Raw genomic sequence first — 27,887 nt, forward strand, 5'->3', positions numbered from 1 at the left:
GATAATACAGTTTACATTTATTCACGTTCCTTTTCTTTAAAACCTACAAAGTTGTTACCCCCAACGTACATATATATAGTTTCTTTTAAAGTTTATTATTCACAAAATAGGCTATGGCATTTTTTAAAAAAGTTGCTCTGTTTGCATTTTGTCGCTCGCCGCCCCCCCCCCCCCCCCGGCTCAGCCCCCCCCGGGCTCACTCCGTTCAGGCAACGACTCAGCGAGTATTTTTTTATTTCCCGGCCTCCCCACCCCCGGAGTGGGGGGCAGGGAGGGGGGGCGCACGGCAGGGTGAGAGGACACCGTGGGTGCGATTAAGACCTTTCTTTTTTTCTCGCCAGTAAATTGGTTTACAAGATCATCAATCGGCGGTTGCATGCACTGCAGTAAAGTATGGGTACCCCCCCTCCCTTCTCCCCCCCTCCCCCGCCACAACCTCTCCCGAGATCATCTGAAAGAGTAGGCCAAACACACATTCTTACAGAGGATCGGGGGGGGGGGGGTGAGGGGTGTGGTGGTCCCCTAAGAGGGCAGGAGTCTACCCCCGTAGCGATTGGCACGAGCGAGGCGTTGCGGGCACCCCGTCTGGAACCCTCTTGGCGGGTCTCACGCGCGCTGCGCGTCGAACACAGGAACTCAAAGTCGGTAGACGTCATTGCTCCCATTTCGTTGTTACAACAACAGCAGAGGTGGTGGTGGGGGAGGGAGGGGGGAAGAAAACTGAAGGTACGAAGTGTAAATTAAATTAAAATAAATTTAACGCAAAAAAGAGCAAAGAGAAGTTATGATGCTTTTGGAGTCATAAATAGTGGCGACGGCCATCTCGACACCAGCTTATTGTAGTGCACAAACACCGAGCTTCGTGCCGCGCGTTCATTCCCAGGCATTATTATTATGGCTCCGCTTCTACCATCGCACACTCTCACCCTGACCCTGGCCTGGTCCTGGTTGACCATGGCCTGACCCTGGTTGACCCCGGCCTGGTTGACCACGGCCTGACTGGTTGACCCCGGCCTGGTTGACCCCGGCCTGACCCTGGTTGACCCCGGCCTGACCCCGGCTTGACCCTGGTTGACCCCGGCCTGGTTAACCCCGGCTTGACCCTGGTTAACCCAGCCTGAACCTGATCTGACCTTACCTGGCCAACCCCAGCCTGACCCCAACCTTACCCTGGTTAATCCCAGCCTGACCCCAGCCTGACCCCAGCCTGACCCCTGCCTGACCCCTGCCTGACCCCTGCCTGACCCCTCCCTTCCCCAGTCGCTCGTCAGACCGTGGCTGGCCCTGGTGGATGACCCCCGGGGTTGCCGTGATGTTTCAAGGCACAACACAGAGCGAGAGGGCTTGTGCACCGTTCCACGTTACTGCGTCCGTTCCGTAACCCGTCGGTTATCGACGGGGGGGAGGGGGGGTGGTTGGTTGCGTTAATAAAAAAAAGTTTAGAAAAAAATACCAACATGAAAGTAGAGGCGATGGTGTATATGCAGATTATATATAAACGGGATGCGTCGATTAAACAATTATTACACACGCACGCGCACACACACATATTATATATATCTACACGGGTGGGCAGACGGGCCAATCAGTCGCATCACAGAGCAAAAGCCAATCACAGTGCGCCGTGCCGGAGAGCGTGGGGGAGCAGCAACATCGCCGCTAATTCTCATTAGCCACTTCACCATTTTTTCTATATCAACCCCCCCCCCCCCCGTTTATCTTTTTAATTATTTTTTTTACAATAAACACACGAAGTGGGGGTGGGGAGGAGGGGTAGTGGGAGGGGTGGCGGTGGGGGGGGGCTCGCGGAGATGGACAGGGGCCAGGTGACGGACGTGCCAGGAGTAGTGATGGCAAGTGACCATGGGGGGGGGCGGAGTAGTATATTGGTTGGTGGGGGGCATGCCTGGGAGGTCAAGGGTGGGAGGTCAAGGGTGAGAGGTCAAGGGTGGGAGGATGCACAAAGGGAAGGGATCCTCGTGTGTGAAGGACTTTGCAGTGGAATGGGAGATATGTAAATAGTGAAATCAACAATCATCATCATCATCATCAAAGGCACGGACTCGGTAAGACAGAGAAGAGCGGCAGGGCGGGGGAGGAGATGATCCCCTCGATGCTGCGGAGGTCAAAGTGGTGGCGTTCGCCCCCTCCCCACTCACACACACCCGCCGCCCACCCCCCATATCCCCCCCCCCCCCACGGTATCCCCCCCCCCCCCATCGCTGCGGGCCGGAGTGAGACGACCAGTCTTGAGAATCGAGACGTTGCCCCGGGGAGGGAGAGGAGGAGGAGGAGCGGTGGCAGCGGCTTGCCGCGCGGGCGTCAGTGAGACTTCTCAAACGTCTCCTTGGGGATGAGCGTCTGGAAGGGGAAGTCCCACAGCTTGCTCGTGATGCCAAAGCCTGCTCGCCGGACACACGGAGACACACGGGGGCACGCCACCCAGCCCGCCACACACACACACACACACGTTTTTATTCTATTTCAATAAGAGCCCGGGACAGAGCACAAACCGCGACGCAGGCAGGGGCGGTACGGAAACTCTGCGGACAGAAGTTCCGAAACGCCGTGTGCCTAGGTCTAAAGGAGGGAGGGGGGATTGGGCTCGCTGCCCCACACACGTGGGGACCACCACGAGCGGGGGGTTGTGTGTACTGTTCTGTGGGGAGGGGAAGATAAAGGGGGAAGAACTTGAACTAAACTGTTTCCATTTTACCAGGTAAGGCTCACTGAACTATGTAACTCTTTTTTTTCAGAAGCGAACTGGCTATCACAAATTATAGCCCAAATGAAGCGGCTTATCACGTGGAAATTTATAGTGGCCAAAAACTCTAAACCGCGTGATGTTCATTCTAAATGTGGAGGGGGAAACCCGGAGGATCCACGCGACCACAGAGAGAACCATGCAAACTCCAAATATACAGCAGCAGGCGTCCGGGAATGGATGGAACCCACGACCTCCTGTATGCCAAATGAGGTTGTTCACATCTCCTAGCCACCGCAGACCAAGCTCTGTGCTCCTGGGTCTGGAGGAGGGAGGGGATTGGGTTCACTGCCTCACCCAAGTGGGGACCCCCCCACCACGAGTGGGGGGTTGTGTTTTACTGTTCTGTGGGGAGGGGACGGTAAGGGAGCAAGAACTGAACCCTCTCCCCCGTTCCGAGACAACTCCAATTGACTTAGAGAGGCGCAGCAGCAGCAGCAGCAGCCACAGCTACAGCAGCAACAGCAGCAGCAGCAACAGCAGCTAGAGCAGCAGCTACAGCAGCTACAGCAGCAGCAGCAGCAACAGCAGCTAGAACAGCAGCTACAACAGCTACAGCAGCAACAGCAGCAGCAGCAGCAACAGCAGCTAGAGCAGCAGCTACAGCAGCTACAGCAGCAGCAGCAGCAACAGCAGCTACAGCAGCAGCAGCTACAGCAGCTACAGCAGCTACAGCAGCAGCAGCAGCGCCGCTGTTTTTAACGACGTCGTGACTCGCCGCAGAGAACCGCAGCCGCACGACCGCCGCTGTCACCCGACGGTAGCCGGCGACGAGCTGTGCCACACGCAGCCCTCCCGCACGGCCTTGCCGGGGAGCCTCGCTACCGATACAGTTATTTCATTTCAGATGTTCTTCTGGTTCCGTTGCGACGACGTACACGTACGTCGTCGCAACTCTGCGCGAGGGCGGTCTTGCCGCCACCCTCCACCCCAAGGGGTCACACATGGCGGTGTCGCCGCGACCTGCGACCTACCGAGCTTCTGGTGCTCGAAGTGGTGCTTGACGTGGTAGGCCTTGAGGTGGTAGAGGTAGGTGCCGCGGCGCGGCGCTCCGTAGTGCAGGTAGTAGTGCGTCAGGTCGTAGATCACGTAGCCCGCCAGGCCGCCCACCATCAGCGAGCCCGTGACGGCGCTCGGCAGCGCCAGGCGGAAGCCGATGTAGAAGAGCGCCACGAAGAGGGACGCCGGCAGCGGGGGGAAGACGAGGCGGGAGCCGTCGAACGGGGACTGTGCAGCCGGAGAGGGGGAGAGGTGAGGGGGAGAGGTCGGTGAGGCAGGTGAGGTTGGAGGGGCAGGTGAGGGTGGAGAGGCAGGTGAGGGTGGAGAGGTGAGGGGGGAGGTGGAGAGGCAGGTGAGGATGGAGAGGCAGGTGAGGGTGGAGAGATAGGAGATGGAGCAGAGATCGGTGAGGAGAGGGGGGGGGGGGGGTCATGGTCGCTCACCTTGTGGTGCTGCCCGTGCAGCAGGAAGTGCAGCGTGATGAGGTAGTAGTTGTTGGCGGGCGGCGTCATGTGGAAGAGGAAGCGGTGGAGGCTGTACTCCACAAAGGACCAGATGAACATGCCCAGGAGGAAGAGGAAGGGGAACCACTCCTGCCCCACGGTCACGCTCACGCCTACAAAGACAAACACGCAAAGATCACCATCACGGCCACCACCGCCACCGCCACCGCCACCACCACCGCCACCACCGTGTAGCCTTAACGGAATGTTGGGGCAAGTGTTGTTAGCGAGTAGCACCTATGAAGGCCGGCACGGTGCACGAGGGGGAGGGGTGGCCAGCACCACGCCCGGCCGGCTTTGCCTCGCGCGCCACGGTGGCGATGAGTTGTTAACTACCTCGCCTGGTGTACAGGAGGTCGTGGGTTCGATTCCGACCTTGACACATGCTGTATATTTGGAGTGTGCATGTTATCCCCGTGGTTGCGTGGATTTTTCTCCGGGTTCTCTACTTTTTCCCCTCCACATTTAGACTCGACATCATGCGTTTAGAGTGTTTGGCCACTGCTTTTTGCAGCCAAAATAAAGGTGATAGGCTTTCTTAAACGTAGTGGTTATAGTGCGCTTTGTGATGCAAAACTCACTTCACCACAAGCAGAGCAGAAGTGATCTGCTTTGTTCACACAAGTACGAGGCATCTCTGCTCACTTTGGCTAAACAGAAATGTGTCCCTTTGCAAAATCAAACACTGACAAATAAGAGAGCACGACACTGTCTGATTTCTAGAGCTGACATGGGGCAATTTGTTCAGCAGAGGGATGTAATTCATATCATGGATGATGCAATACCAGGTTCAGGTTGCATCATTCATTGTTGTGCTCAAAAAGCAGGTACTGTCCAAGCCCAGTCATAGATATATTCACAGATCCAGTCCAATATGTATTTAGTCATTTCTGGTTTAAGCTGAGATCCCTTCCCGTTACAACTCGCTTATCCTCCGCTATTCCCAAGTCAAGGGTCGTATATACTGACCCAGGAGCGTATCTTGAAGGCTAGAGCCAGTCAACAATTTAAAGCATCATTTTCATTCTGAGTGGCCCAGAATGACTAAAGTTGGACTACATTTTTTTCGGAAGCATTTTGGCTGTAGACCTGTGTAACCATACTTGAGCTGGACTCTCGCCTGGATGAGGAAACTGCTTGGGCAAGTGCACGGGCGTGCATGTTGGCGTGCATGTTGGCGTGCGTGGGCGCGTGCGTGGGCGCGTGCGTAGGCACGAGCGTGGGTGAGCGTGGGCACGTGCGTAGGCACAAGCGTGGGTGAGCGTGGGCGCGTGCGTGGGCGCGTGCGTGGGCACGAGCGTGGGTGAGCGTGGGCACGTGCGTGCGCAGGTGCGTGGGCACGTGTGTGGGCACGTGTGTGGGCACGTGCGTGGGCGCGTGAACGGTGCACTCACTGGTCAGCAGCGGAGGGTGCAGGGCCGTGTCGCCACGTGCCAACTCGCGGTTGCACCAAACGCTCCACAGCAGCACCACCGGCAGCCACACGCTCGGCACCACGTACCTGGACACACGGCGCAGTGAGGCGGTGTGAGACACGCGCAACTACGACAACGCACTGATAACCGTGGTGAGAGCAGGCGGCAGGGCGAGGCACGCCGGTGACGTTCTGGCCTTGGGCCGCCAGCAAGGCAACTCTCTTGGCGCTGGGTTTCTTATCGTCAAGTTTCGGGCAACCTTGATTCAATTTGCTGGTCTTCTCTGCCAGTATTCTTGATGCTGTGGCGAGATGTGAACTACCTCGCCTGGTATACAGGAGGTCGTGGGTTCGATCCCCACCCTGACGCTTGCATGTTGTATGTTCTCCCCCTGGTCGCCAGTGCCGGATTATCCTCGTAGCACAAGTAGCTACGTATGCTACGGACCCCACACTTTCAAGAGCCCCGCGCGAAATGCTTTCGAGCTAGCAATTCCGGTTCAATGATTCTGCACTTGCTCTATTACTATAGTACTATGCTGCCTTAAATTTTACAATCGACTGTGTATTTAAGGTTAGCGATGTGTCGTATTATCTGGCTGTATAGCAAATGTAAAAATACAATTACTTTACTTTGCAAGTAAAATTTTTGTATTTTAATATTTACGTGTTTTGTTTTTATTTAGGGCCCCTTTATAACATCATGCTACAGGCCCCGCCACGAGCTTCATCCAGCACTGCTGGTCACGGGGATCTTTCACCGGGTCTTCCGTTTTGTCCCCCCACATTTATAATCAACGTGCATCTAGAGTATTTGCCTGCTGTACATTTCCCCATGTAGATAAGCCACCACTGTGTCGAGCTTCCATTTGTGATATCCAGGTTGCTTCTGGATATCACAAATATCTATGCAGCTCAGTAGGCCTTACCTGGTAAAATAAAAAATGTTTAAAAAAATATTTTTGGGTTTTATCAGCTGTCATCGCCATTGTCTGTGCTCCCCCTCCCCGACCCACGTCCCCCCACTCACCACGAGGTCTTGGTCCAAGACTCGACGAGGTCAGAGCCGAAGAGGCGGATGTGCCGGTCCACCGGCTGGTGCACCCACTCGTCGTACTTCTCCCGGAGGTGCCCCACCTGCCACAGCAACGGCTTGCTCCAGTCCACCAGGTCCTGCCGGGAACACGACAATGACACAAAGCTCGCCCAACTGCACGCTCACCCGCTCGACCATTCGTCCACTCGCTCGCTCACAGGCCCGCTCGCTCACCCGCTCACCCAGTCTCTCACAGGCCCGCTCGCTCACCCGCTCACCCGCTCTCTCACAGGCCCGCTCGCTCACCCGCTCACCCGCTCTCTCACAGGCCCGCTCGCTCACCCGCTCACCCGCTCTCTCACAGGCCCGCTCGCTCACCCGCTCTCTCACAGGCCCGCTCGCTCACCCGCTCTCTCACAGGCCCGCCCGCTCACCCGCTCTCTCACAGGCCCGCCCGCTCACCCGCTCTCTCACAGGCCCGCCCGCTCACCCGCTCTCTCACAGGCCCGCCCGCTCACCCGCTCTCTCACAGGCCCGCCCGCTCACCCGCTCACCCGCTCTCTCACAGGCCCGCCCGCTCACCCGCTCACCCGCTCTCTCACAGGCCCGCCCGCTCACCCGCTCACCCGCTCTCTCACAGGCCCGCCCGCTCACCCGCTCACCCGCTCTCTCACAGGCCCCGCCCGCTCACCCGCTCACCCGCTCCTCTCACAGGCCCGCTCGCTCACCCGCTACACCCGCTCTCTCACAGGCCCGCTCGCTCACCCGCTCACCCGCTCTCTCACAGGCCCGCTCCGCTCACCCGCTCACGCCGCTCTCTCACAGGCCCGCTCGCTCACCCGCTCACCCGCTCTCTCACAGGCCCAGCTCGCTCACCCCGCTCACCCGCTCTCTCACAGCGCCCGCTCGCCCCCTCACCCGCTCACCCGCTCTCTCACAGGCCCGCTCGCTCACCCGCTCACCCGCTCTCTCACAGGCCCGCTCGCTCACCCGCTCACCCGCTCTCTCACAGGCCCGCTCGCTCACCCGCTCACCCGCTCTCTCACAGGCCCGCTCGCCACCGCTCGCTCAAGGCCCGCCGCTCACCCGCTCTCTCACAGGCCCGCTCGCTCGACCCGCTCTCTCACAGGCCCGCTCTCTCACAGGCCCGCTCTCTCACAGGCCCGCTCTCTCACAGGCCCGCTCTCTCACAGGCCCGCTCTCTCACAGGCCCCGCTCTCTCACAGGCCCGCTCTCTCACAGGCCCGCTCTCTCACAGGCCCGCTCTCTCACGGCCCGCTCTCTCACAGGCCCGCTCTCGCACAGGCCCGCTCTCTCACAGGCCCGCTCTCTCACAGGCCCGCTCTCTCACAGGCCCGCTCTCTCACAGGCCCGCTCTCTCACAGGCCCGCTCTCTCACAGGCCCGCTCTCTCACAGGCCCGCTCTCTCACAGGCCCGCTCTCTCACAGGCCCGCTCTCTCACAGGCCCGCTCTCTCACAGGCCCGCTCTCTCACAGGCCCGCTCGCTCACCCGCTCTCTCACAGGCCCGCTCGCTCACCCGCTCTCTCACAGGCCCGCTCGCTCACCGCTCTCTCACAGGCCCGCTCGCTCACCCCGCTCTCTCACAGGCCCGCTCGCCACCCGCTCTCCACAGGCCCCGCTCGCTCACCCGCTCTCTCACAGGCCCGCTCGCTCACCCGCCTCTCTCACAGGCCCCGCTCGCTCACCCGCTCTCTCACAGGCCCGCTCGCTACCCGCTCTCTCACAGGCCCGCTCGCTCACCCGCTCTCTCACAGGCCCGCTCGCTCACCCGCTCTCTCACAGGCCCGCTCGCTCACCCGCTCTCTCACAGGCCCGCTCGCTCACCCGCTCTCTCACAGGCCCGCTCGCTCACCCGCTCTCTCACAGGCCCGCTCGCTCACCCGCTCTCTCACAGGCCCGCTCGCTCACCCGCTCTCTCACAGGCCCGCTCGCTCACCCGCTCTCTCACAGGCCCGCTCGCTCACCCGCTCTCTCACAGGCCCGCTCGCTCACCCGCTCTCTCACAGGCCCGCTCGCTCACCCGCTCTCTCACAGGCCCGCTCGCTCACCCGCTCTCTCACAGGCCCGCTCGCTCACCCGCTCTCTCACAGGCCCGCTCGCTCACCCGCTCTCTCACAGGCCCGCTCGCTCACCCGCTCTCTCACAGGCCCGCTCGCTCACCCGCTCTCTCACAGGCCCGCTCGCTCACCCGCTCTCTCACAGGCCCGCTCGCTCACCCGCTCTCTCACAGGCCCGCTCGCCCACTCACCCACTCTCTCACAGGCCCGCTCGCTCGCCCACTCTCTCACAGGCCCGCTCGCTCACCCGCTCTCTCACAGGCCCGCTCGCTCACCCGCTCTCTCACAGGCCCGCTCGCTCACCCGCTCTCTCACAGGCCCGCTCGCTCACCCACTCTCTCACAGGCCCGCTCGCTCACCCACTCTCTCACAGGCCCGCTCGCTCACCTGCTCTCTCACCCGCTCTCTCACAGGCCCGCTCGCTCACCCGCTCTCTCACCGGCCCGCCCACTCGCGTGCGCCAGGCACTTGGCCCAAGCCACCAAAGGCCCTGGATTGGTCAGGGCAGTCTCGCCGTCGTTTCAGAAAGGGCACGACTATTTTTACCATCACAAAATTATCCCCTCACTAATTACACCATGGTAAATGGCCGCCTCACTGATTTCACCACCGTAAAAATCCCTGCCCCAACAAGGACGCCTTGAATCACCTTAATTTTAACCGTAAAAGGTCATCAGGGTTTGATGCACGCATAAAGACAAAGATCCCCCGTGTAGCATTAACAGACTGTAGGGACAAGTTCTGTTAGTGAGTAACACCTATGAAGGTTGGCACGGCACACGAGGGTGGGTGGCCAGTACCACGCCCGGCCGCCTTTGTCTCCCCAATGGCGACGTTCACACACCGCACCAGGTACTCATTTGAGGCCGAGTCGACCTATGGGGGAGGCCTAGGACCGATTCAGATAACCGTCGCTGGTGTCGGTGCCCGTGAGCGGGCATCGAACCCGGATCGCCGGGTTCGTAGCGCAGGTGTACACATACACACACGCACACGCGCACGGGCGTGCACGCGCCCGCCGTGAGTTGACACGCGGGCGGTCTCATTGGGGGGCCCGGGGACATGGGACAGCTGCGAGGGCCTCGAGTTCAAATCCCCGCCGGGGTTGACCTCTCAACAAAAGATGGGACGACGTTGATCGGGCGAACGTCGGGACGTTGCAATGTTTACAGCACCGGTTTGGCCCCAAAAGCGTCGTCACTTCGGAGTCACTGACATAAAGCACCGCCAGCGGGAGTTGCTGCATGCGGATCGCTGGGGCCCGGGGGGGAGGGGCAATATGGGGGGGGGGAGGTCAGGTGAGGGGGGAGGGGGTGGTTCGGTATGGGGGGCTGCCCTCCTTTACGCTGGGGGCGTCTCGGAGCGCCTTGCGTCAAATCTCCAGCATGCGGCAGCGGCCCCTGTGGGGCACGAGGTGCCTCAAGCACCTGGTCTGCTAGCGGCCACATTGGTCTGACAGTACCGGGGGGGTGGGTGGGGGCGGCAATGATTACTCCGTGGTCTCGCCTCGGGGAGCGATGATGCGTGCTCCGCGTGTTGGATTCCCAATTGCGTGACACGTGACCTCTGGCTCGCGCACAGCAGGGGGCAGCACCGCCACGCCACCTGCTGCAGAGCAACGCTCGTCCCACGATCGGCAAACCAAAATCTCACCACGTTGTTTGGAAGGTCACCTCGCAGTGACAGCTGTCCCTTGATATGCCCCCCCCCTGCCCCCCACCACCCCCATCTCTACATGTTGTGAAACGCGGCGTGCGGTCTGGCACTGCGACTCGTGCGAGCGCCGCACGAGACGGAGTGCCAGACCGCACGCACACGCTACAGTTTGTGATGATTAATCTCTCTTTACAAGTTAACTGCCGGCCCTTGCGGTCACAAATTACGTCAGCGGCCCAGCTTTCGCGCACATCAAAGAGGGTCGTCCACGTTAGGGCGGCCATCTACCTCGGTGCGAAACGTTGGTCCGTGACCCCCCCACCGCACCAAGTCACCCCGACAGCCAGCTCTCGCGCTGCCGTTTCATCGTGGAGCGCTGCGAGACTTCTTCCTCTTACACAACCGCCGAGACCGGCAGCCACGGGCGACACGGACGGTGATCACCAGAAGCCACAAAGACATTGCCCGATGCCTCCCCCCCCCCACCACTCCCTACTCCATAAAATGTGTCCAGAGGTCACTCTGCACAACGGAGGTCAGAATGTTCATTGAGACTGCGGGAGGAATCCGATGAGCTGTGAAGCTCTTTAGTCGCAGGGGCCGGCGAACTGGTTGCACGACAACGAGGAGGGAGTTGATCGAGGAGGAGGAGGAAACTGGCAGGGACTGGACGAGTGAGTGAGCGGGCGGGCAGGCGGGCGGGCAGGCGGGCGGGCAGGCGGAAGTGGAGGCGAGCGAGTGGCCGTTTTGCAACTTTAGAGCGGCGTTCTTCACTCATTTTCAAGGGGGGGGGGGGGGGGCTTCCACCACCACCATTCATAGCATCATTACATACCACCACCATCATTACCACCATTCACAACATCATTACCACCACCATCACTCACAACATCATTACCACCACCATTCACACCACCACCACTCACACCACCATTACCTGCACCATCACCACTCGCACCACCATTACCACCACCATCACCACTCACCACCATTACCATCACCACCACTCACACCACCATTACCACCACCATCACCACTCACCACCATTACCACCACCACCACTCACACCACCATCACCACTCACCACCATTACCACCACCACCACTCACACCACCATCACCACTCACCACCATTACCACCACCACCACTCACACCACCATCACCACTCACCACCATTACCACCACCACCACCACCACTCACCACCATCACCACTCACACCACTACCACCACCACCGACACGGACGTACATTTTCTGTTGATACGGTCTTGTAAGTCACTTCGATATCCGTCGAAGTATCTGGTTCCAAACCGGATTGTTCACTGCTGACTCCGTTGCTTTCAGTGACGGCTGGCTGTAACACAGGCAGGGGGGGGGAGAGAGAGGGGGGGGGTCACGTGAGGTTACCGGTGAACATGTCCTGGTACGTGATGTTTGTCATGATGCTGCTGGTTTACACGTCGGGGTTGGGGCCCAGTGGCAACTGGGTTTCCCACTCGCGCCGTGCGCTTCGTTCCGAGTTGTTCACTAAATGTCCCCTCCCTCTGTTCGGCGGATACACAGATAAACACGCACACGGTAGACGTGCGTGGAAAATCTAACCGCAGAATACACAGGCGTCGTTCCGGAAGAGGAGCCCATCCCACGGTCAACAAACGCAAGATGGGAACGCAGATCTCGCGAGTTCGATCCCGACGTTGTCGCCTGTTTATTTGGAGTAAGGCACATTGGAGTCTGGGCCCACTGAGGTAGGTTTATTTGTCAGAATTCAACCTGGCCATCACAAATGACAGCCCAATTAAGTGGTATATAACGTGGGAATGTACAGCGGCCAAACACTCGAAACGCGTGTCTCGAAATGTGGAGGAAAAAATCCACGCGACCACAACGGGGAGAGAGAGAGAGACACGCAAACTCCAAATATACAGCAGCAGCAGCAGGGGTCAGGGTTGGGATCGAACCCACGGCCCCCTGTGCACCGGGCGAGGGAGTTGACATCTCGCCACCCGCGGCGTCAATCCATCCAGCAGTGGATTGACAAATGGGCGGTGTACAACATCTCAGGACGTGCTTTACATGTATGACACATAGCAGAGATGCTGTAGAGCACGTCAAGAGAACAATGACACGACGACACGGCGCCCTCCCGTCAACGCTCCACCTCCTGGGCGGCGGCACTTGAAGCCCCGGGTCCCACCAGCCCACAACCGGCTCACCCGGCGTTGACAAAGACCGCCCTCCCCCCGTGTAGCCTGTAAAAGACTGTGACACATATAACGACAACAGCCATTAGCCAATAAGTGGCCGTGATGTCACCACGGCGCTTGTGCCAGGCTACGTGCACGTTGTAGCCACGTTAAGTGTCGAACACCCGCTGGCAGCAGGTCACGGGGCAGACCTGGCAGGTGCCACGGGTCGACTGACTGAGACGACTGACTGAGACGACTGACTGAGACGACTGGCCGATGGACCACGCGTGCACACGCGCGTGGGCAGCAGAGGCGCAGCCCTGCAATTGCTCGCTCACACGTCACTGCTGGCGGACGATGCCCCGGGCTCGAGCGAACTCCGGAGGGGGCGCTTGGCATCTGCTCTGCCACGTCGGACAGGCCCGTGTTGGGAACGGTGGGCGTACCCACACTTTGCCCCACCACGCCCAACTTGCCGATTTGACTTAAGTAAACTCAACTATAAACTAAACGCTTTTTTTACTCGAGCAGGTGAGGCCCACTGAGCTCTGAAGCTCTTTGTCCGAAGCGACCTGGCCGCCACAAATGACAGCTCGACGAAAATGGCTTTTCATCACGTGACGATTTACAGTGGCCAAACACTCTCAAAACGCGTGATGTCGCTTATAAATGTGGAGGGGAAAACCGGAGGACCCGGAGAAAAATCCAAACGACCACGGAGAGAGACACCACAAACTCCACATATACAGCAGCAGGCGTCAGGTCGGGATCGAACCCACGACATCCTGCACACCAGGCGAGGTAGTCAACATCTCCTAGCCACCGTGATGATGATGATGAGAGAGACAAGCAAACTCCAAATATACAGCAGCAGGCGTCAGGGTCGGGATCAAACTCACGACCTCCTGAATATCAGGCGAGGTAGTTAACATCTCCTCGCCACCGTGATGATGATGAGAGAGAGACATGCAATCTCCAAATATACAACAGCAGGCGTCAGGGTCGGGATCAAACTCACGACCTCCTGAATACCAGGCGAGGTAGTCAACATCTCGCATGCCTATCGTGTTTTCGATTGTTTGTTATTGTAACTTTCTGACCCCGTGCCCCTCCTGGACCATCTGTGAACAAAAAGAGCTTCACAGCTCATCGGATTCCTCCTCCGGCATCAATGCAGATTCTGATCCCCAAGTGCATTCTACACTTCTGATCAACCGCGCCGCGTCTCACGCTGCTGTCGAGGCACGGCGAGTTGGCCTCTGGTGGCGAGGGTCGGTGACGATGCGTGGGGTGAGGGGTCTGGTAGAAGGGGTGATGGGGCGAGACCCTCCGGGCTGCTGTTTGTGCTTATGATCGGTGAGGCGTGGTGTGGTGTGGTGAGAATAGGGCGAGGTACAGGTCATCTTATTCGACGTGCCTGTCTGTGTCGATGTCCTGATGTCCACATCTCATTTTCCGTGTATTCATATCTGTCCCTCTCTCTGCCTCCAGATCGCTGCCCGTGTGTGTGGGGCTAGCGGTTGAGTGGGCGTGTTCATGTACAAGTGGGCGGAGCTGGCAGGCGGAGGGAGGGGCTTGCCAGCTCACAGTCACGTGTCCTCGTTGAGCCTCAAACCAAAGTCGAGGAGAATGCAAACTTGCGACAAGCTGCCGGTGTTATCGGCCGGCTAACGAATTGTTCACACGTGGGAGGAAACCGGAGCAGCCGGAGAAACCCAACGCCGTGCGAGGGGGAAACACTCGATCCCCCCAACCGTACAGGAGGCACACAGGTGGAGCCCACAGTCGCCCTCCCGCCTCCTCCCGGCGAGCGAGGGGTACGGCGCCTCCTGCACGCGCACAACCACAGGGAGCGGGAGTTCCACAGCGACGACCCACCAACCCTGGCTTCTGCCGCCAGTGCTGGTTCACAGGGCGGCGCGCGTGCAGCGTAGCCGCCACCAAGAAGCGCCGAGCCCGAATTCCACATTACACAGCAAATTCTTTGGTGGTGACAGCGCTGGGGAGGGGGGGTCCAAACACCGTAACGGAGGCACGTGATGCCCGCAAGCAAGGCCCTCTGTGTCATCAAAATGATTTTGACACCTCAGCTACCCACGCCCCCGCGTGTGCTCTGAGCAAATCTGAGTGCATTATACCGTATCCTCTGGAGTATGAGACCAGCAATTGACAATGTATTTACACCTAATAAATGGCCGTTTGTTACACTGTCAAGGGCCACGCGGTTTTCGTGACAAATGAGTCGCGGCGTTTGTGTCGCCAGTGGTGCACAAAGCACAGTGAACGCAGCATCGGCACCAAATGATTTGGCGGATTCTGCAAGACGGCATCCGTCCCCCACAGCAAGGCATAACCAGCCACGAGGACAGAGGGACTCGGGTTCGATTCCCGACTCGGGCGCCGCCCTTGCTGTTGGCCATGTTTGTTTGTTGTAGTACAGAGTTAGACTGATGGCCTTAATCTAAGTTGTCTTGTGGTTGTTGTTGTTGTTTGACTTGCATCCCACTGGGATTTTTGCACACAGCGTTGGTGTACGGTGCTTTTTCTGCAATATTTTGCTGTCTTTTCTTGGATTTTCTGTTTGCACTCAGTCACATATTCACTTTAAGATGTTTTCTCGTTCATGTTTTGTTTTTTTTGTTTGTTGCGGTTGCACCCGATTCAAGAGCAGAATGGCTCACAGGGCTACACCTAATACATGAAAAAAAAAATGAAACGGACGTTTGTATTCTCTCCCCATGTTCTGAATTCCCCCGTGTCCTCATCCTACAGGTCAAATAAATAAATAAGTTTTGCCTGGTATTGGCCAAACATCCCAACGCAGGAACCTCCTGCGAAACGATATTTTGGCCTCGGTGCGACTTCCTTGGGTAAAAAAAAAAAACTAAATTGTTAACTTTTATTTAATTTGAGCTATTCTTCAGAAGCGACCTGGCCACAAATGATAGCTCAACGATTTGACGTTTCAATAACACTGCCTCAGTCATTTGATATTTTATTAAATCCTTTATATTAAGTTCGCTTGCTTGCTTAGGACCGTGGAAATCTTTCGGTCGTTTTTGAACCCACTTCCCGAGATCCAATCGAGCTGACAGTTTGCACACAAACTCGTTGTGCGTGACAATGCATTTTCGTGAGAAAAAAAATCCAAAATTTTACACTGTTTAGGGAAAAAAAATGAAATATTTAATTACCAATTGTTTAATGCTGCCAGACAATCATCTGACCCATAGGTGGCAGCCATCTCAAGCCAGAGGACGAGAGGACTCTAGCCACCCCGATGCCACGCATATAAAGGATTTATAGTGAAAAACTTTGTTTTTACGGGTTTACTTGTATTTATCGTTTTCCTTTCAGGACCACACATGGTATTGAGTAATGTGATGAGTTTAGAGCTGTGTGTGTGGATCTGCCGGTATCATCCGCCTGGCATCTCCACGGTCTTCACAAGTGCAACTTTGAGCTTTCGTAGACAAAAACAAAGGCTCCCCCCCTCCCATATAGCCGTAACAGACTGTTGGGGCCAGTGCAGTTAGGGCAGGTGTGAAGGCCGACACGGCACACGAGGGGGTGGGTCGGGTGGCCAGTACCACGCCCAGACACCCCCGGGTGACGAGGTCTAAACACCGCACCAGTTACTCATTTGTGGCCGAGTCTACCACGAGGAGGTCCAGGACCGATACAGATAATCGTCATTATTATTGGCCGTGAGCGGGAATCGAACTGTTGGTGGTCGCGGTTTGCAGTGCAGTGCGCTAACCGCTGCGCCACCGTTCACCCCCCCACGAACGTCCAAATGCAGCCCCCACCCCCCCACAGCACCTGGCTAAGATCCAAGGAGACCCCCCCTCACCCCGCCCCCAACCACCTCACAGGTGAGGCCACACCTGTCCACACAAGACAAAGGTCCCCCGTGTAACCTTCACCAGACTGTTGGAACCGCTGCGCCACCGCTCCCCGTCCCATAACTCAGCCACGCGCACGTGACCGCTGACACCGCGCACGGCACCACGCCCCAGCGTGCCTGGAGCCGTCACCCAGCTCCCCTCGCCTCCACCCCCCCTCGCCCCCCCCTCGCCTCCACCCTCGCCTCCACCCCCCCGCCTCCACCACCCCCTCTCGCCTCCACCCCCCCCAGGCTGCACGCACCACAAGCCACGTACGCAGTGAAACAGACACAGGGGAGGTCCTTGTCAATGGCTCATGTAGGTCTATGGGCAAAGTTAGTCTATGGGTAATGTTAGTCTATGGGTAATGTTGGTCTATGGGCAATGTTGGTCTATGGGCAGTGTTAGTCTGTGGGTAATGTTAGTGTATGGGAAATGTTAGTCTATGGGAAATGTTAGTCTATGGGTAATGTTAGTGTATGGGTAATGTTGGTCTATGGGCAATGTTGGTCTATGGGTAATGTTAGTCTATGGGCAATGTTAGTCTATGGGTAATGTTAGTCTATGGGCAGTGTTAGTCTATGGGCAGTGTTAGTCTATGGGCAGTGTTAGGCAATGGGCAATGTGAGTCTATGGGCTATGTTAGTCTGTGGGCAGTGTTAGTCTATGGGCTATGTTAGTCTACATGCAATGCGAGTCTATGGGCTATGTTAGTCTACATGCAATGTGAGTCTATGGGCAATGTGAGTCCATGGGCAGTGTTAGTCTGTGGGCAGTGTTAGTCTGTGGGCAGTGTTAGTCTGTGGGCAGTGTTAGTCTGTGGGCAGTGTTAGTCTGTGGGCAGTGTTAGTCTACAGGCAATGTAACTCTACCCCTCTCAATGCGAGATAGGTTCGAGATCGAACCCGTGCCCTCCTGTAGACCAGGCGAGTAAGTCAACATCTCCTAGCCACCGTGATGATGATCAGAGAGAGATGCAAACTCCAACTATCCAGCAGGCGTCAGGGTCGGGATCGAACCCACACACACGGAGACGTGGACAGCTGAGGGCCGATAACAAACAACTGGGCGTTTCTGAAGAGGATGTTGATGTTGTTGTTGTGTTGACGCCTCGCTGAGTCGAGACGCTGTAATTTAAAATTTTTACCTACGTGACTTTATCGAAAAAAACCTAAGAATATGAATCCTTGCAGTCACGAAAGCTTCAAATCTAGAAGTGGGTGGGGTGGTAAAACTGAAATTGTCGGTGCCTTGCCCCGCAGCGTTCCCACCTCGTCACCCGCACGCAGCGCTCCCACCTCGTCACCCCACCTCGTCACCCCACCTCGTCACCCCACCTCGTCACCCACACGCAGCGCTCCCACCTCGTCACCCCATCGTCGGCAAAGTGCTGCGACCCGTTCCACTGCGGCGTGACCTTTGACCTCGCGGGTATCTGGACACAGGTGACCAATTGCCCCCCTCCCCTCACCCACCCCTCCACTCCCTCCCCTCACCCTCCCGTCACCCACTCTCCCAATCCGCCCGCCCTCCCCATCCACCCGCCATCCCCACCCCACTCACCCTCCCCATCCACCCACCTACCTCACCCCTCCACAGCGGCGCCCTTTTGCCGACTTAACCGACGACTACGACGACGCCGCCTGGGCAAACGGCCGCGTGCTCACAACGAATGGACGTCACCGCGGAGTCGCGCCACCGAGGCAGAAAGTTGCCGAGGAGTGGCGAGGGCCGCGCCCGGACTCGGCGTGCGCGCGCTGCGCCGTGGTGGCCGTGGTGGCACGCGCACACACACAAGACAGAATTCACGCGCCGCAGAAACGTCACGCGCACAACAACAACAATAACAACAAAAGTCGCGGCAGTGGAACCGGCAGGAAGAGGCAGGTCGTCTCTGCTGGTGACAGCTTCGCGTGTTGTTGGTGTGGTTGTCGATTTTGAATTTTTTGGTGACGCAAAACGGCGTCCAGGTAAAAGGTGCGGCCCTGCGATTTGCACTCTTACGCTGTTGCGAAAGCGGACACCAGAGAGCTACTCCAAGATCCCGTCAGGTGACCTCTGGTCGACCATACAGCAGAGGAGGGGTGGGGCAGGCACTTGCCCACCCGCTCTGCGTATGAGAGTAACGTTCAGAATACATGGACACAGACTCACCCGGTGAGACTATGGTGGAAATTCCATATTCCTAAGACTGGGGCAGGAGGAGAGGAAGATAATCCATATATAGGACAAGCACTATCGAGAAGCGCCCAAAAGTGGTACCTTTTTTTACGGATCACGGAGGGATGATGGGCCAAGTAAAACCGCCCAACCAGGATTTGAACTCACGACCTTCCGATGCCGTCACATGTGACCGTCCTGGAATATTTCTCCCTACGGGACGGACGGGGACCAATTTCCATCGGCAGAAGGAAAACGAGTTTGCGAAGGGGAGGAGCAGACCGCTGATGTATTATCAGACCCGGAGCCCGGCACCGTTGCGTCACCTGCCGGTTAAAGGGCGATCGTTTATCTGTTTGCTCACCGGAGTTCTGGTACCACCCCGTACAGCGCGCGCGCATGCCCCGCACATCCATCCACAGACGAGGTGAACCGCCGCATGGAGACTCACCCCCACCCCGCCACACCCAGCGACAACAACCAGCCCCGCCACTTTTTAGTTTTTTTCGACTTAGACCCTTTTTCTTATGTGTGTCTACCGAGAATCGAAAGAACGGCCGATTTTGCGCGACACATTCCGCAAATCCAGAACGTTCTGCCATTCGATCATGCACCCAACGTCACATCCCCAATCCCTCGGCCTTCCTCCATCATGACCCCCCCCCCCCCCCCCCAGCATTCACGCACCCGTACAGACAAATGCCGTGGCAATTCCCAACGTCCTGAGGGTCATGGTGGTGGGAGGGGTTGGGGCTGTCACTCGACCCGGGTCACTGAAGGAGGGGGGGGGCAGCATCACTGTGAGAGCATAGAATTTACAGTACGGTACAGTACAATGTATTTGTTGCTGTCCTGCCATCGGCGTGCCCGCACCGTGCGTGGCAGGCGCGCGACGCGATGTTTACAATGTTACGCAAAGGCTTACACGACCGATACTACGACTCGTGGCTTTGGGCTCAGATTCGTCGTGTTTGGAATAATGCCACAATCTTTCACAAATCTAACCCCACGCGAGAGTGCAGCGTTGTTAACAGCGACGGCGCTGGATGCGACCCCCAGTGAAACGTCTTCGGCATTGTGCGCACAGACCAAGAACAATCCTCCTACTCTGGGGTTTGCTGACGAACCGGATCACGTGGTTTAAAGACGGCTACCGCATTGCCCGCACGCATTCAGATGCACTTCTGCGGCCGTCTGGAACGCTCTTCCGATAATTAGGAAGCCACTGAGAACGATGCAATTTCAAATCATCGATTGAAAACTCAATTCCTGCACCTTCGATAAGTACGGTTGACCAAGTAGGGTGTGAAAGAAGTTCAACATGAAGTCCGTTCTCCTACACCCATACGGCGCTCGTTGCTGGCTACTTTATTTCATTATTGTTGTACACGGCACTAGGTGGCCTCCCACTGCTACTACACAGCGTGCACGTGCCCCTGGCCCAACAGGCCCCATGGAACTTCCTCCATCTCATCGTCGAACGTTCCGTCGTAACGTTCCATCTCACAATCTTTGACCTGCCCCGAGTGGCTCTCTCCCTCCCTCCCTCCTCATGGTCACCGCCGAGCCCCGAGTCTCTCAAATCAGACGAACGGTCGCTTCTCGGTTCCCGTCACCTAAAGTTCTCTCCCTCCTCCATAGCCTAATGTCCATTGAATCACACAGATAGCCATAGAATTATACAGATAGCCATAGAATCAGAGCTATATACTGATGCCCATCGACTTATACAGTCATAGACTCACTGATAGAGAGTTAGACCCAAACTGAGAGCCATAGATCAACACAGATTGCCAGCCATATACTCACATAGGTAGCCAGCAGCCAGACTCGCAGAGATCCAGAAACCCTGTCACACAGAGATCCATAGACTCGCACATAGATCCACAGACCCTGTCACACACACATCCAGACTCACGCAGAGATCCACAGAGACCCTGTCACACATAGATCCAGACTCGCACAAAGATCCACAGACCCTGTCACACACACATCCAGACTCACGCAGAGATCCACAGAGACCCTGTTACACACATATCCATAGACTCACACACACAGAGATCCATAGACTCACACACACAGAGATCCATAGACTCACACACACAGAGATCCATAGACTCACACACAGATCCATAGACTCACACACACAGAGATCCATAGACTCACACACACAGAGATCCATAGACTCACACACACACAGATCCATAGACTCACACACACACAGATCCATAGACTCACACACACACAGATCCATAGACTCACACACACAGCGATCCATAGACTTACACACACAGAGATCCATAGACTTACACACACAGAGATCCATAGACTCACACACAGAGATCCATAGACTCACACACACAGAGATCCATAGACTCACACACACACATATCCATAGATCCTGTTCGCAGCTGCAGACAGTTGGAGTTCACTCTCCCCGGTCTCCTCCCCTCTCACCGTGCCACACATCGGTGTAGCCACTCTGTCTAAATCTCGAGCCTCCTCTCGCGTTCTTTAAATCGCTTCTCCCACGCCTCTGGGTGTTCTCTAAGTCCGTCTGTGGGTCTCAGGATGTAACAATGAGTAACTCGAGTGTGGGGCCCGTCTGATTTCAATAATCGCCCGCAGATGAACACTCAAAATTATTTATTGAAGTCGTGTCTCTCCAACAACTACTTCTACATTACTCTACTCTTTGGTTCTTCGGTAAAGTCACGTAGATAGAAAATTGATAGATCACGACGTTTCGATCGCAACACAAGCAACCATCATCAGGTGAGACAAACACAGCAGAAGAACTGCCGACCTTGTACTTGTACATTGTCTCTGGATTTAAAACTCGTTTCTTGAGAACTGCCTTGTGTTTAGTTTGTTGTTCTTCCCCAGTACCTTCAATGAGCACGGTTGGCTACGTACGGTGCGAAATAAGTTAAATATGCATACATAGACTCACACAGAGACCCACAGACTCACACAGAGACCCACAGACTCACACAGAGACCCACAGACTCACAAAGAAACCCACAGACTCACACAAAAACGTACAGACTCACACAGAGACCCACAGATCCACACAGAGACCCACAGACTCACACAGAGACTCACAGAGAGGCCTATTTTTTCAGAACTTATTTTTGGGTTTAGTTTATTATCCTCCCCCCGCACCTCCGATGAACGTGGTTGGCAACGTAAGGCGTGAAAGAAGTTCAACATACCTACGTACATTGTTCAGCGAACGCGGTACGGGCATGTGGGGCTGGATTTATCCATTAGGCGAAGAAAGGCCTCGAGATCCTCGTGTTTTGTAGGCCCACTTTTAGGCCCTCCATTCCACACATTCATGACTTTGCCACAAACTAAAAGCAATATCGGGGGTGGGGGGTTTCTTTGAAGAAATGAGTGTCACGAGTGATTTATGTTCGAAAAAATGTACTAAATGTACGTAGGTTAATCCATAAATACGGTTGATGACTTCATGAAAGAATATTGCACATACTTAGGCTCTTCCCTCCCAATTAGCCTGAGGCCATTCACGGCCGTGTGCGCGTGGCTTTTGTTCCGCTCATGTTTACTAACCCTGTGTGTACGTTGAATTTCTTTCACACTGTACGTAGTCAACCATGATAAATCAGGGGTAAGGGGGAAAGGACAACAAACTCAACCAAAAAGCAGTTCTACAGAAATCAGTTCATGAATCTAGATGATGATTTAAAAGTGCATAGCACCAGTGGCTTCCGATTATCGGAGGGAAGAGCGTTCCAGACGGCCGCAGAAGCGCATCTGAAAGCGGAGCGCGCGATGGTTATAAATTAGGAATAATAGTCGGATAAACGACGGCCGGGGAGAGTGGATGGAGACTCTTCGTGCTCCGCCATTTTGTCAAATGCATGACGTCCGCCGCTCCAAGGGGAAACTGAAATTGACAAACTCGGATATTGCGATTATGTTATTTTTGGTTTGGTTACATTTTCGCCCCCCCCCCCTTTTCTTCCCCTCGTCTGTAAGTATGCTACTCCCGGTCTCCATCGCTACTACGATGGCGGGTAGGGGCTGCGAGTGATTCCAGCAGGTCCCCTGTCCGAGGGCGGTTCGCACCGAAATGTTACGCGGTCGTGACCTGCGTTTCCCTCGTTCGGTTCTTGAACTATTTTTTTTTGTTATTTTAATCGAATCAAAGTCGTCGCCTGGAATCATCGCAAGCTGGGGTGGTGATGCACCTCGGCAGCAGAGTGGTAGGGCACTAGGGCGGTAGGGCGGCAGAGCACCGGTTGTTGGGATCTTCACGGGAGGAATCAGACGGCCACCCTGGTTAATACCACGTTGTGCACGAACCCTAACGGTGCTACGACGCGCCGTCCTCTCTTTAATCGCAGGCGGACGTTAAAAGGTCCCCCGACGTCATTGGAAGGATTTGGCCATCGTGGGGGTGGGGGGTGGGCGTCACGGTCCAAACTTGCAAATTGGAAAATGAGCCCTGCAATCTACTAAATTGGGACCAAACATAGCAGCAATCATCGGCTGTAGCAGACAGACTGATGCCCCAAGGCCACTCTCTGCCTGGTCTCTCTAGGGCTCTCACCTAGCTACACTAAATAAACTTGAACTTAAACTATTTATCGAATTGCTCGTCGAGGGTGTGGTGGTGGTGTAAATAAATGATGGGGGGGGAGCGGTAGTGTAACGGTTAGCGCGCTATGCTACGAACCCGGTGACCCATATTCGATTCCCGCTCACGGTCAACACCGCTGACGATTATCTGAACCGGTCCTGGGTCTCCGCGGAGGTCGACTCAGCCTCAAATGAGTGCCTCGGTGCGGTCTGTGGTAAAACATCGGCACTGGGAGACAAAGGCGGCCATTATTTGTCCATGACTTTGGTGGTGCAAATAAATCTTTCCAGTTGCATTTACAGTCGGCGTAATTTTTTTCTTGTACAGATTAAGCACGTATGTTGTTTGTGTACCTGTGCAGTAAAACGCTCGCGCGCGCACACACACGCACGCTCGCCTGGCGTCACGAAGCAACGGTCGCACGGCACGTGCACAACATCGCCGCCTGGGATTCCGCATGCGCAGATGCCGGTCGTTCGGTGGCGACTTGACGGTTGTAAAACACCAAGAATCATATTAGTCTCATGCGGTTAGCGCGGTTGCCTACGTACGGTGGTCCGAAAGAAGTTCAACATACATACTGCACTACACAGACTATGCTATACACTACACTATACACTACAATACAAGACACCACTTTACTACATTGAAAGCAAATTTCCTTAAAACTGATTTTTGCGTTTAGTTTATTATCCTCCCCCCGCACCTCCGATTAGCACGGTCGGCTACGTAGAGTGCAAAAGAAGTTCTAGATACACACAAACACAAGCGCGCGGGGATCTAAGAAATTACAAATCTTCCTTCCCGAGCCGACAGGCCGTAACACACACCTCGCATGCGGTCAACAACATTGCCTGTTGTGTGTTTGGACATAAAGGGGAGCGGTGGCACAGAGGTTAGCGCGCTGCGCTACGATCCCGGCGACCAGAGTTTGATTCCCGCTCACGGCCAACACCGGGGACGATTATCGGAGCCAAACGCAGCGTCACAAACATACATTTATACCCGCACTGCACATCTTTGGGGTCATTCTTTACGGCTGAATCGACCTAGGGGAGGCCCAGCAGACAGCCAGCGCGACAGCCAGGTGCTGAAGGGGCAGTACTGCCCATGTGACCCACAACTCATACAAAAGAGGACCCAATAGGGGGGCCCCCCATGTGTTTGAATCGCTTATGAATAAAGAAGGGGGGCAGCCACGTGACATTCTAACCCTACACCAGTGGTTCCTAAGTTCGCAACCCCGGGGGCTGTGAGATGCCCTTCTGGGGTTAGCGGGACATGGGCAGATTTTTTTGTTTAGACGGTAAATAATCGAAAAAACTAATTACGCACGGGCACGTAAGTACAACCACATTGTTTCACCAAACCCCATGTGTGGATTAACATTGTACACGTTGTAACGATTGAGAAGCAACGGGCTGCAAGGCTGCAGTAAAGGTTAACAAAGCTGTCAACAAATAAGGTATTCTTGTACAGGGAGTTCAGGTCCATGCGGCGTACAACCGTTCCAATACGGGCACACATTTTTTTGTGTCCATTTGTTTGTGTTTCTCCCTTGTGATGGAACTTTGTAGGATGAACGTTGAGATTTATTAGGGGCACGGGGTGACCAATAAGGTCTGAATTGGTGTTGTAAGAAGTTAGGGCACCGATAAGGGGTTGACAGGCGTGGGTTAAGAACCACTGATCTACACCAATGCCTGGGTGGCTCTGCCAAGAGAGGGCGGGGGGGGCAAAGGGAGGAAGAGATGAAGATGGAGGTTGCACGGGAGGGAGTGGCCCCATCGTGGGACTCCCAGCCGGGGCCCTGCGGCGCTCACGCGAGGAGTGAACACGCAGTTCACCGACACGAGCGCGCACGACGTGAAATCGCCTTCAAGACAAATATTAGCCCCGATGCTCATCCGGACCCCCACCCCCGCCACCACCGCCCCCCACCCACCCACACAACTCACCACCAACCCAAACGGCACCCTCGCCGTGAATGCCACCAACCCACCGGCACTCCCCTGCATCAAACAGCCACCACCGCCATTCACAGCCCCACCAAGCAGAGTCACTCCGTCACCTCCACCGCCTACACACAGACATCGTCGTCGTCATCGTCACCACCAACACGTGGTTGATGACATCTTTCCAACCACTTTGAGTCATGGCTTGACTCGTGTTTCCTTGGCAATCCACCTCCACCGCCAGCAGTGTGGTGAGTGGAGCGGGGTGCAGGGATTTCCCCCGTATAGCCTTAACAGACTGTAGGGGCAAGTGCTGTTAGGGAGCACACACACGCACCCACACACACGCGCAACGCGCACCCACACACACGCACCCACACACACACACGCGCAACGCGCACCCACACACACGCACCCACACACACGCATCCACACACACACGCACCCACACACACACGCGCAACGCGCACCCACACACGCGCGCAACCCGCAACGCGCGTGGCGACCTCGCTGGCACAAATCTGCCACCCCAAGCGCCATCGTCACACACTTATCGGACCTTCTCATGTCGAGTTGTCTGGCGCCGTGGTGCAAGGCGCGTTACAATAATTATTATTTCGGTTGTACGTTGGATGATGGCGGTCGAAATGAAGAGTGGGGGTTGTTGTTGTTGTTATTAAAAGTGGTGGTGTAGTTGTGGTGACAGGAGAACGAGTGGGGTGGTTAATGAGGTGTTGGGGATAATGCACGTCTGTGAAAAAGAAGGGTAGTGATAGGAGCTGGGTTAGTGGTAGGGGTAGTGGTAGGAGTGGTAGAAGTAGGGGTAAGGTAGGGGTAGTGCTAGGCCTGGTCGTAGCTGGGGTGCAGTAGGATAGGCACGGGGGGAGGGATGTTTAAGTGCGAGATGTAATTATCAGGGGTGGAGTACTTTCGACAAATGAATGGTGGGACAACATTTATGTATTTTGCGATGCGTGATCGTGTGTCGTCATCGGTGATCGAGCTGACACCATTAAATCGCTCGACTGGAGAAACAGGTTCAAACACAACTCCGCCCTTTTCAGTCGATGGGTCTCTATGCAAGTTTATGGGTCTCTCTATGCGAGTCTATGGGTCTCTCTATGCGAGTCTATGGGTCTCTATGCAAGTCTATGGGTCTATATGCAAGTCTATGGGTCTCTCTATGCGAGTCTATGGGTCTCTATGCAAGTCTATGGGTCTATATGCAAGTCTATGGGTCTCTCTATGCAAGTCTATGGGTCTCTCTATGCGAGCCATTGGTGACTTTGCTGAGACCATCAACTCAATCACTGGAGAAGCTGTTTTTAAATCACAGGCAGCGGCTAAGACTTGGAGTTGAACCCAGGCCTCTCAGCGGGTTCCGGCTCGGCCTGCCTCTGACCTCAGAGCCATTCGATCACCTCTCCCGAGTATTTAAACTTGGGGCCAAATATTTTTTTTTCAACACCCTAAACAAGCATAATAGGTGTTTTGCGTTAGATCGCTTCAATATATCAATGTGTCGTTAAACCCGCCACCACCCAACATAGACAATTAGTAAGATGCGTTATGTAAACTGAACTTGCCAATTCGTCACTAGTACAGCACTACGCCGGTGTGTTGCAACCTCTGTGGATTTGCTCTCCAACACACCGGTGTGATGCACTAGTAACGAATTGGCATGTTCTGTTTACGTGACAACCCTTATTAATTATCTGTTGGGTGATGGCGGGTTTAACAACATTATATATTTACGTGATCTAACCCAAAAAACTCGATTATCGATGACATTTTACCAGGTAAGTCCCCACGATTAAGCTACAGAGCTGTTTTTCATCAGCGACCTGGCTTCTCAAATGATAACAGCTCAATGGAGTGGCGGCTTTTCATCATCGTCGTGTGGAAATTTAACGCAAGCAGCAGCTAAATACTCTCAACGCGTGACGTTGATTCTAAATGTGAAGGGAAACCCCAGAGGACCCGGAGAAAAATCCACGCGACCACGAGAAGAGAGAGAGAGACGCAAACTCCAAATATACAGCAGCAGCAGACGTCAGGGTCGGGATCGAACCCACGACCCTCCTGTATACCAGGCGAGGTAGTCAACAGCCCCCCCCCGCCGCCGCCTTCCCCAGAAGGCTGAACGATGAGGCCAGCAAGGACCCGGCCCGTAGGCAACAGAAACAGTCGCCTGCATCCAGGGACAGCGGCGTGTGGGTGGAGGGCGCCGGGGGAAACAAAGAGACGCGGCCCAGGGGACTGCGGTATCTTAGAGATGGCAGCCACGCCAATACGGCTCAGCCACTCCCAATGGCCGCGAGCCAAAGACCGCCCCCCCCCCGCCCGCCCTCCCCGGGTGGCCGACAGAGGCTGTTTGGGGCAAGGGAGCGCTGCTAGCGAGCAACGCCGACCAGGTGGCCACCACGGAGAGCCACCACGCCCGGCCGTCGTCTTCGTCTCCCCCCTGACCGACGCGTACCCCCAAACGCCGCCCGTCGCGCTGCTTGCTGTGAAGGCCGAGCGGACCCCCATCGGGGGGTCGGGTGCCCCAGGACCGGTGTCGACTGATATTTTGAAATTCGCCACCGACGTTAGCCGTGAGAGGGACGTCGAACGGACTTCGGTTCGTGGTGGTG

At 55.9% G+C, this 27,887-nt stretch overlaps 1 protein-coding gene across 1 annotated transcript; it reads right to left on the reverse strand.

The window, feature by feature from the left end:
• Positions 1-27,783, reverse strand: LOC133357821 (fatty acid 2-hydroxylase-like). The gene is made up of 9 exons (XM_061575962.1): positions 27,721-27,783; positions 14,400-14,469; positions 12,979-13,039; positions 11,701-11,839; positions 6,711-6,853; positions 5,661-5,767; positions 4,207-4,379; positions 3,739-3,991; positions 1-2,402 (listed from the first exon to the last, which is right to left on the reverse strand). Exons 1-9 carry the CDS (start codon positions 27,781-27,783, stop codon positions 2,323-2,325), a joined length of 1,089 nt encoding a protein of 362 aa, XP_061431946.1. The 3' UTR covers positions 1-2,322.
• Positions 27,784-27,887: the final 104 nt, after the last annotated feature.

Source organism: Lethenteron reissneri, chromosome 60, assembly GCF_015708825.2.
Source record: "Lethenteron reissneri isolate LAM-NWPU_2019-01 chromosome 60, ASM1570882v1, whole genome shotgun sequence".
Classification (NCBI taxonomy): Eukaryota; Metazoa; Chordata; class Hyperoartia; order Petromyzontiformes; family Petromyzontidae; genus Lethenteron; species Lethenteron reissneri.

What these genes read in the sequence shown, in the direction of transcription:
- LOC133357821 (XM_061575962.1), bottom strand. Translation starts at nt 27,783, where the DNA reads ATGGGGGTCCGCTCGGCCTTCACAGCAAGCAGCGCGACGGGCGGCGTT. An exon ending in GCGTTTGGGGGTACGCGTCG is followed by an intron (nt 14,470 to 27,720) that starts GTCAGGGGGGAG and finishes GTGCGCGTGCAG; the next exon opens with GAGGCGCCGTACCCCTCGCT. An exon ending in TCTTGGACCAAGACCTCGTG is followed by an intron (nt 5,768 to 6,710) that starts GTGAGTGGGGGG and finishes CCGTGTGTCCAG; the next exon opens with GTACGTGGTGCCGAGCGTGT.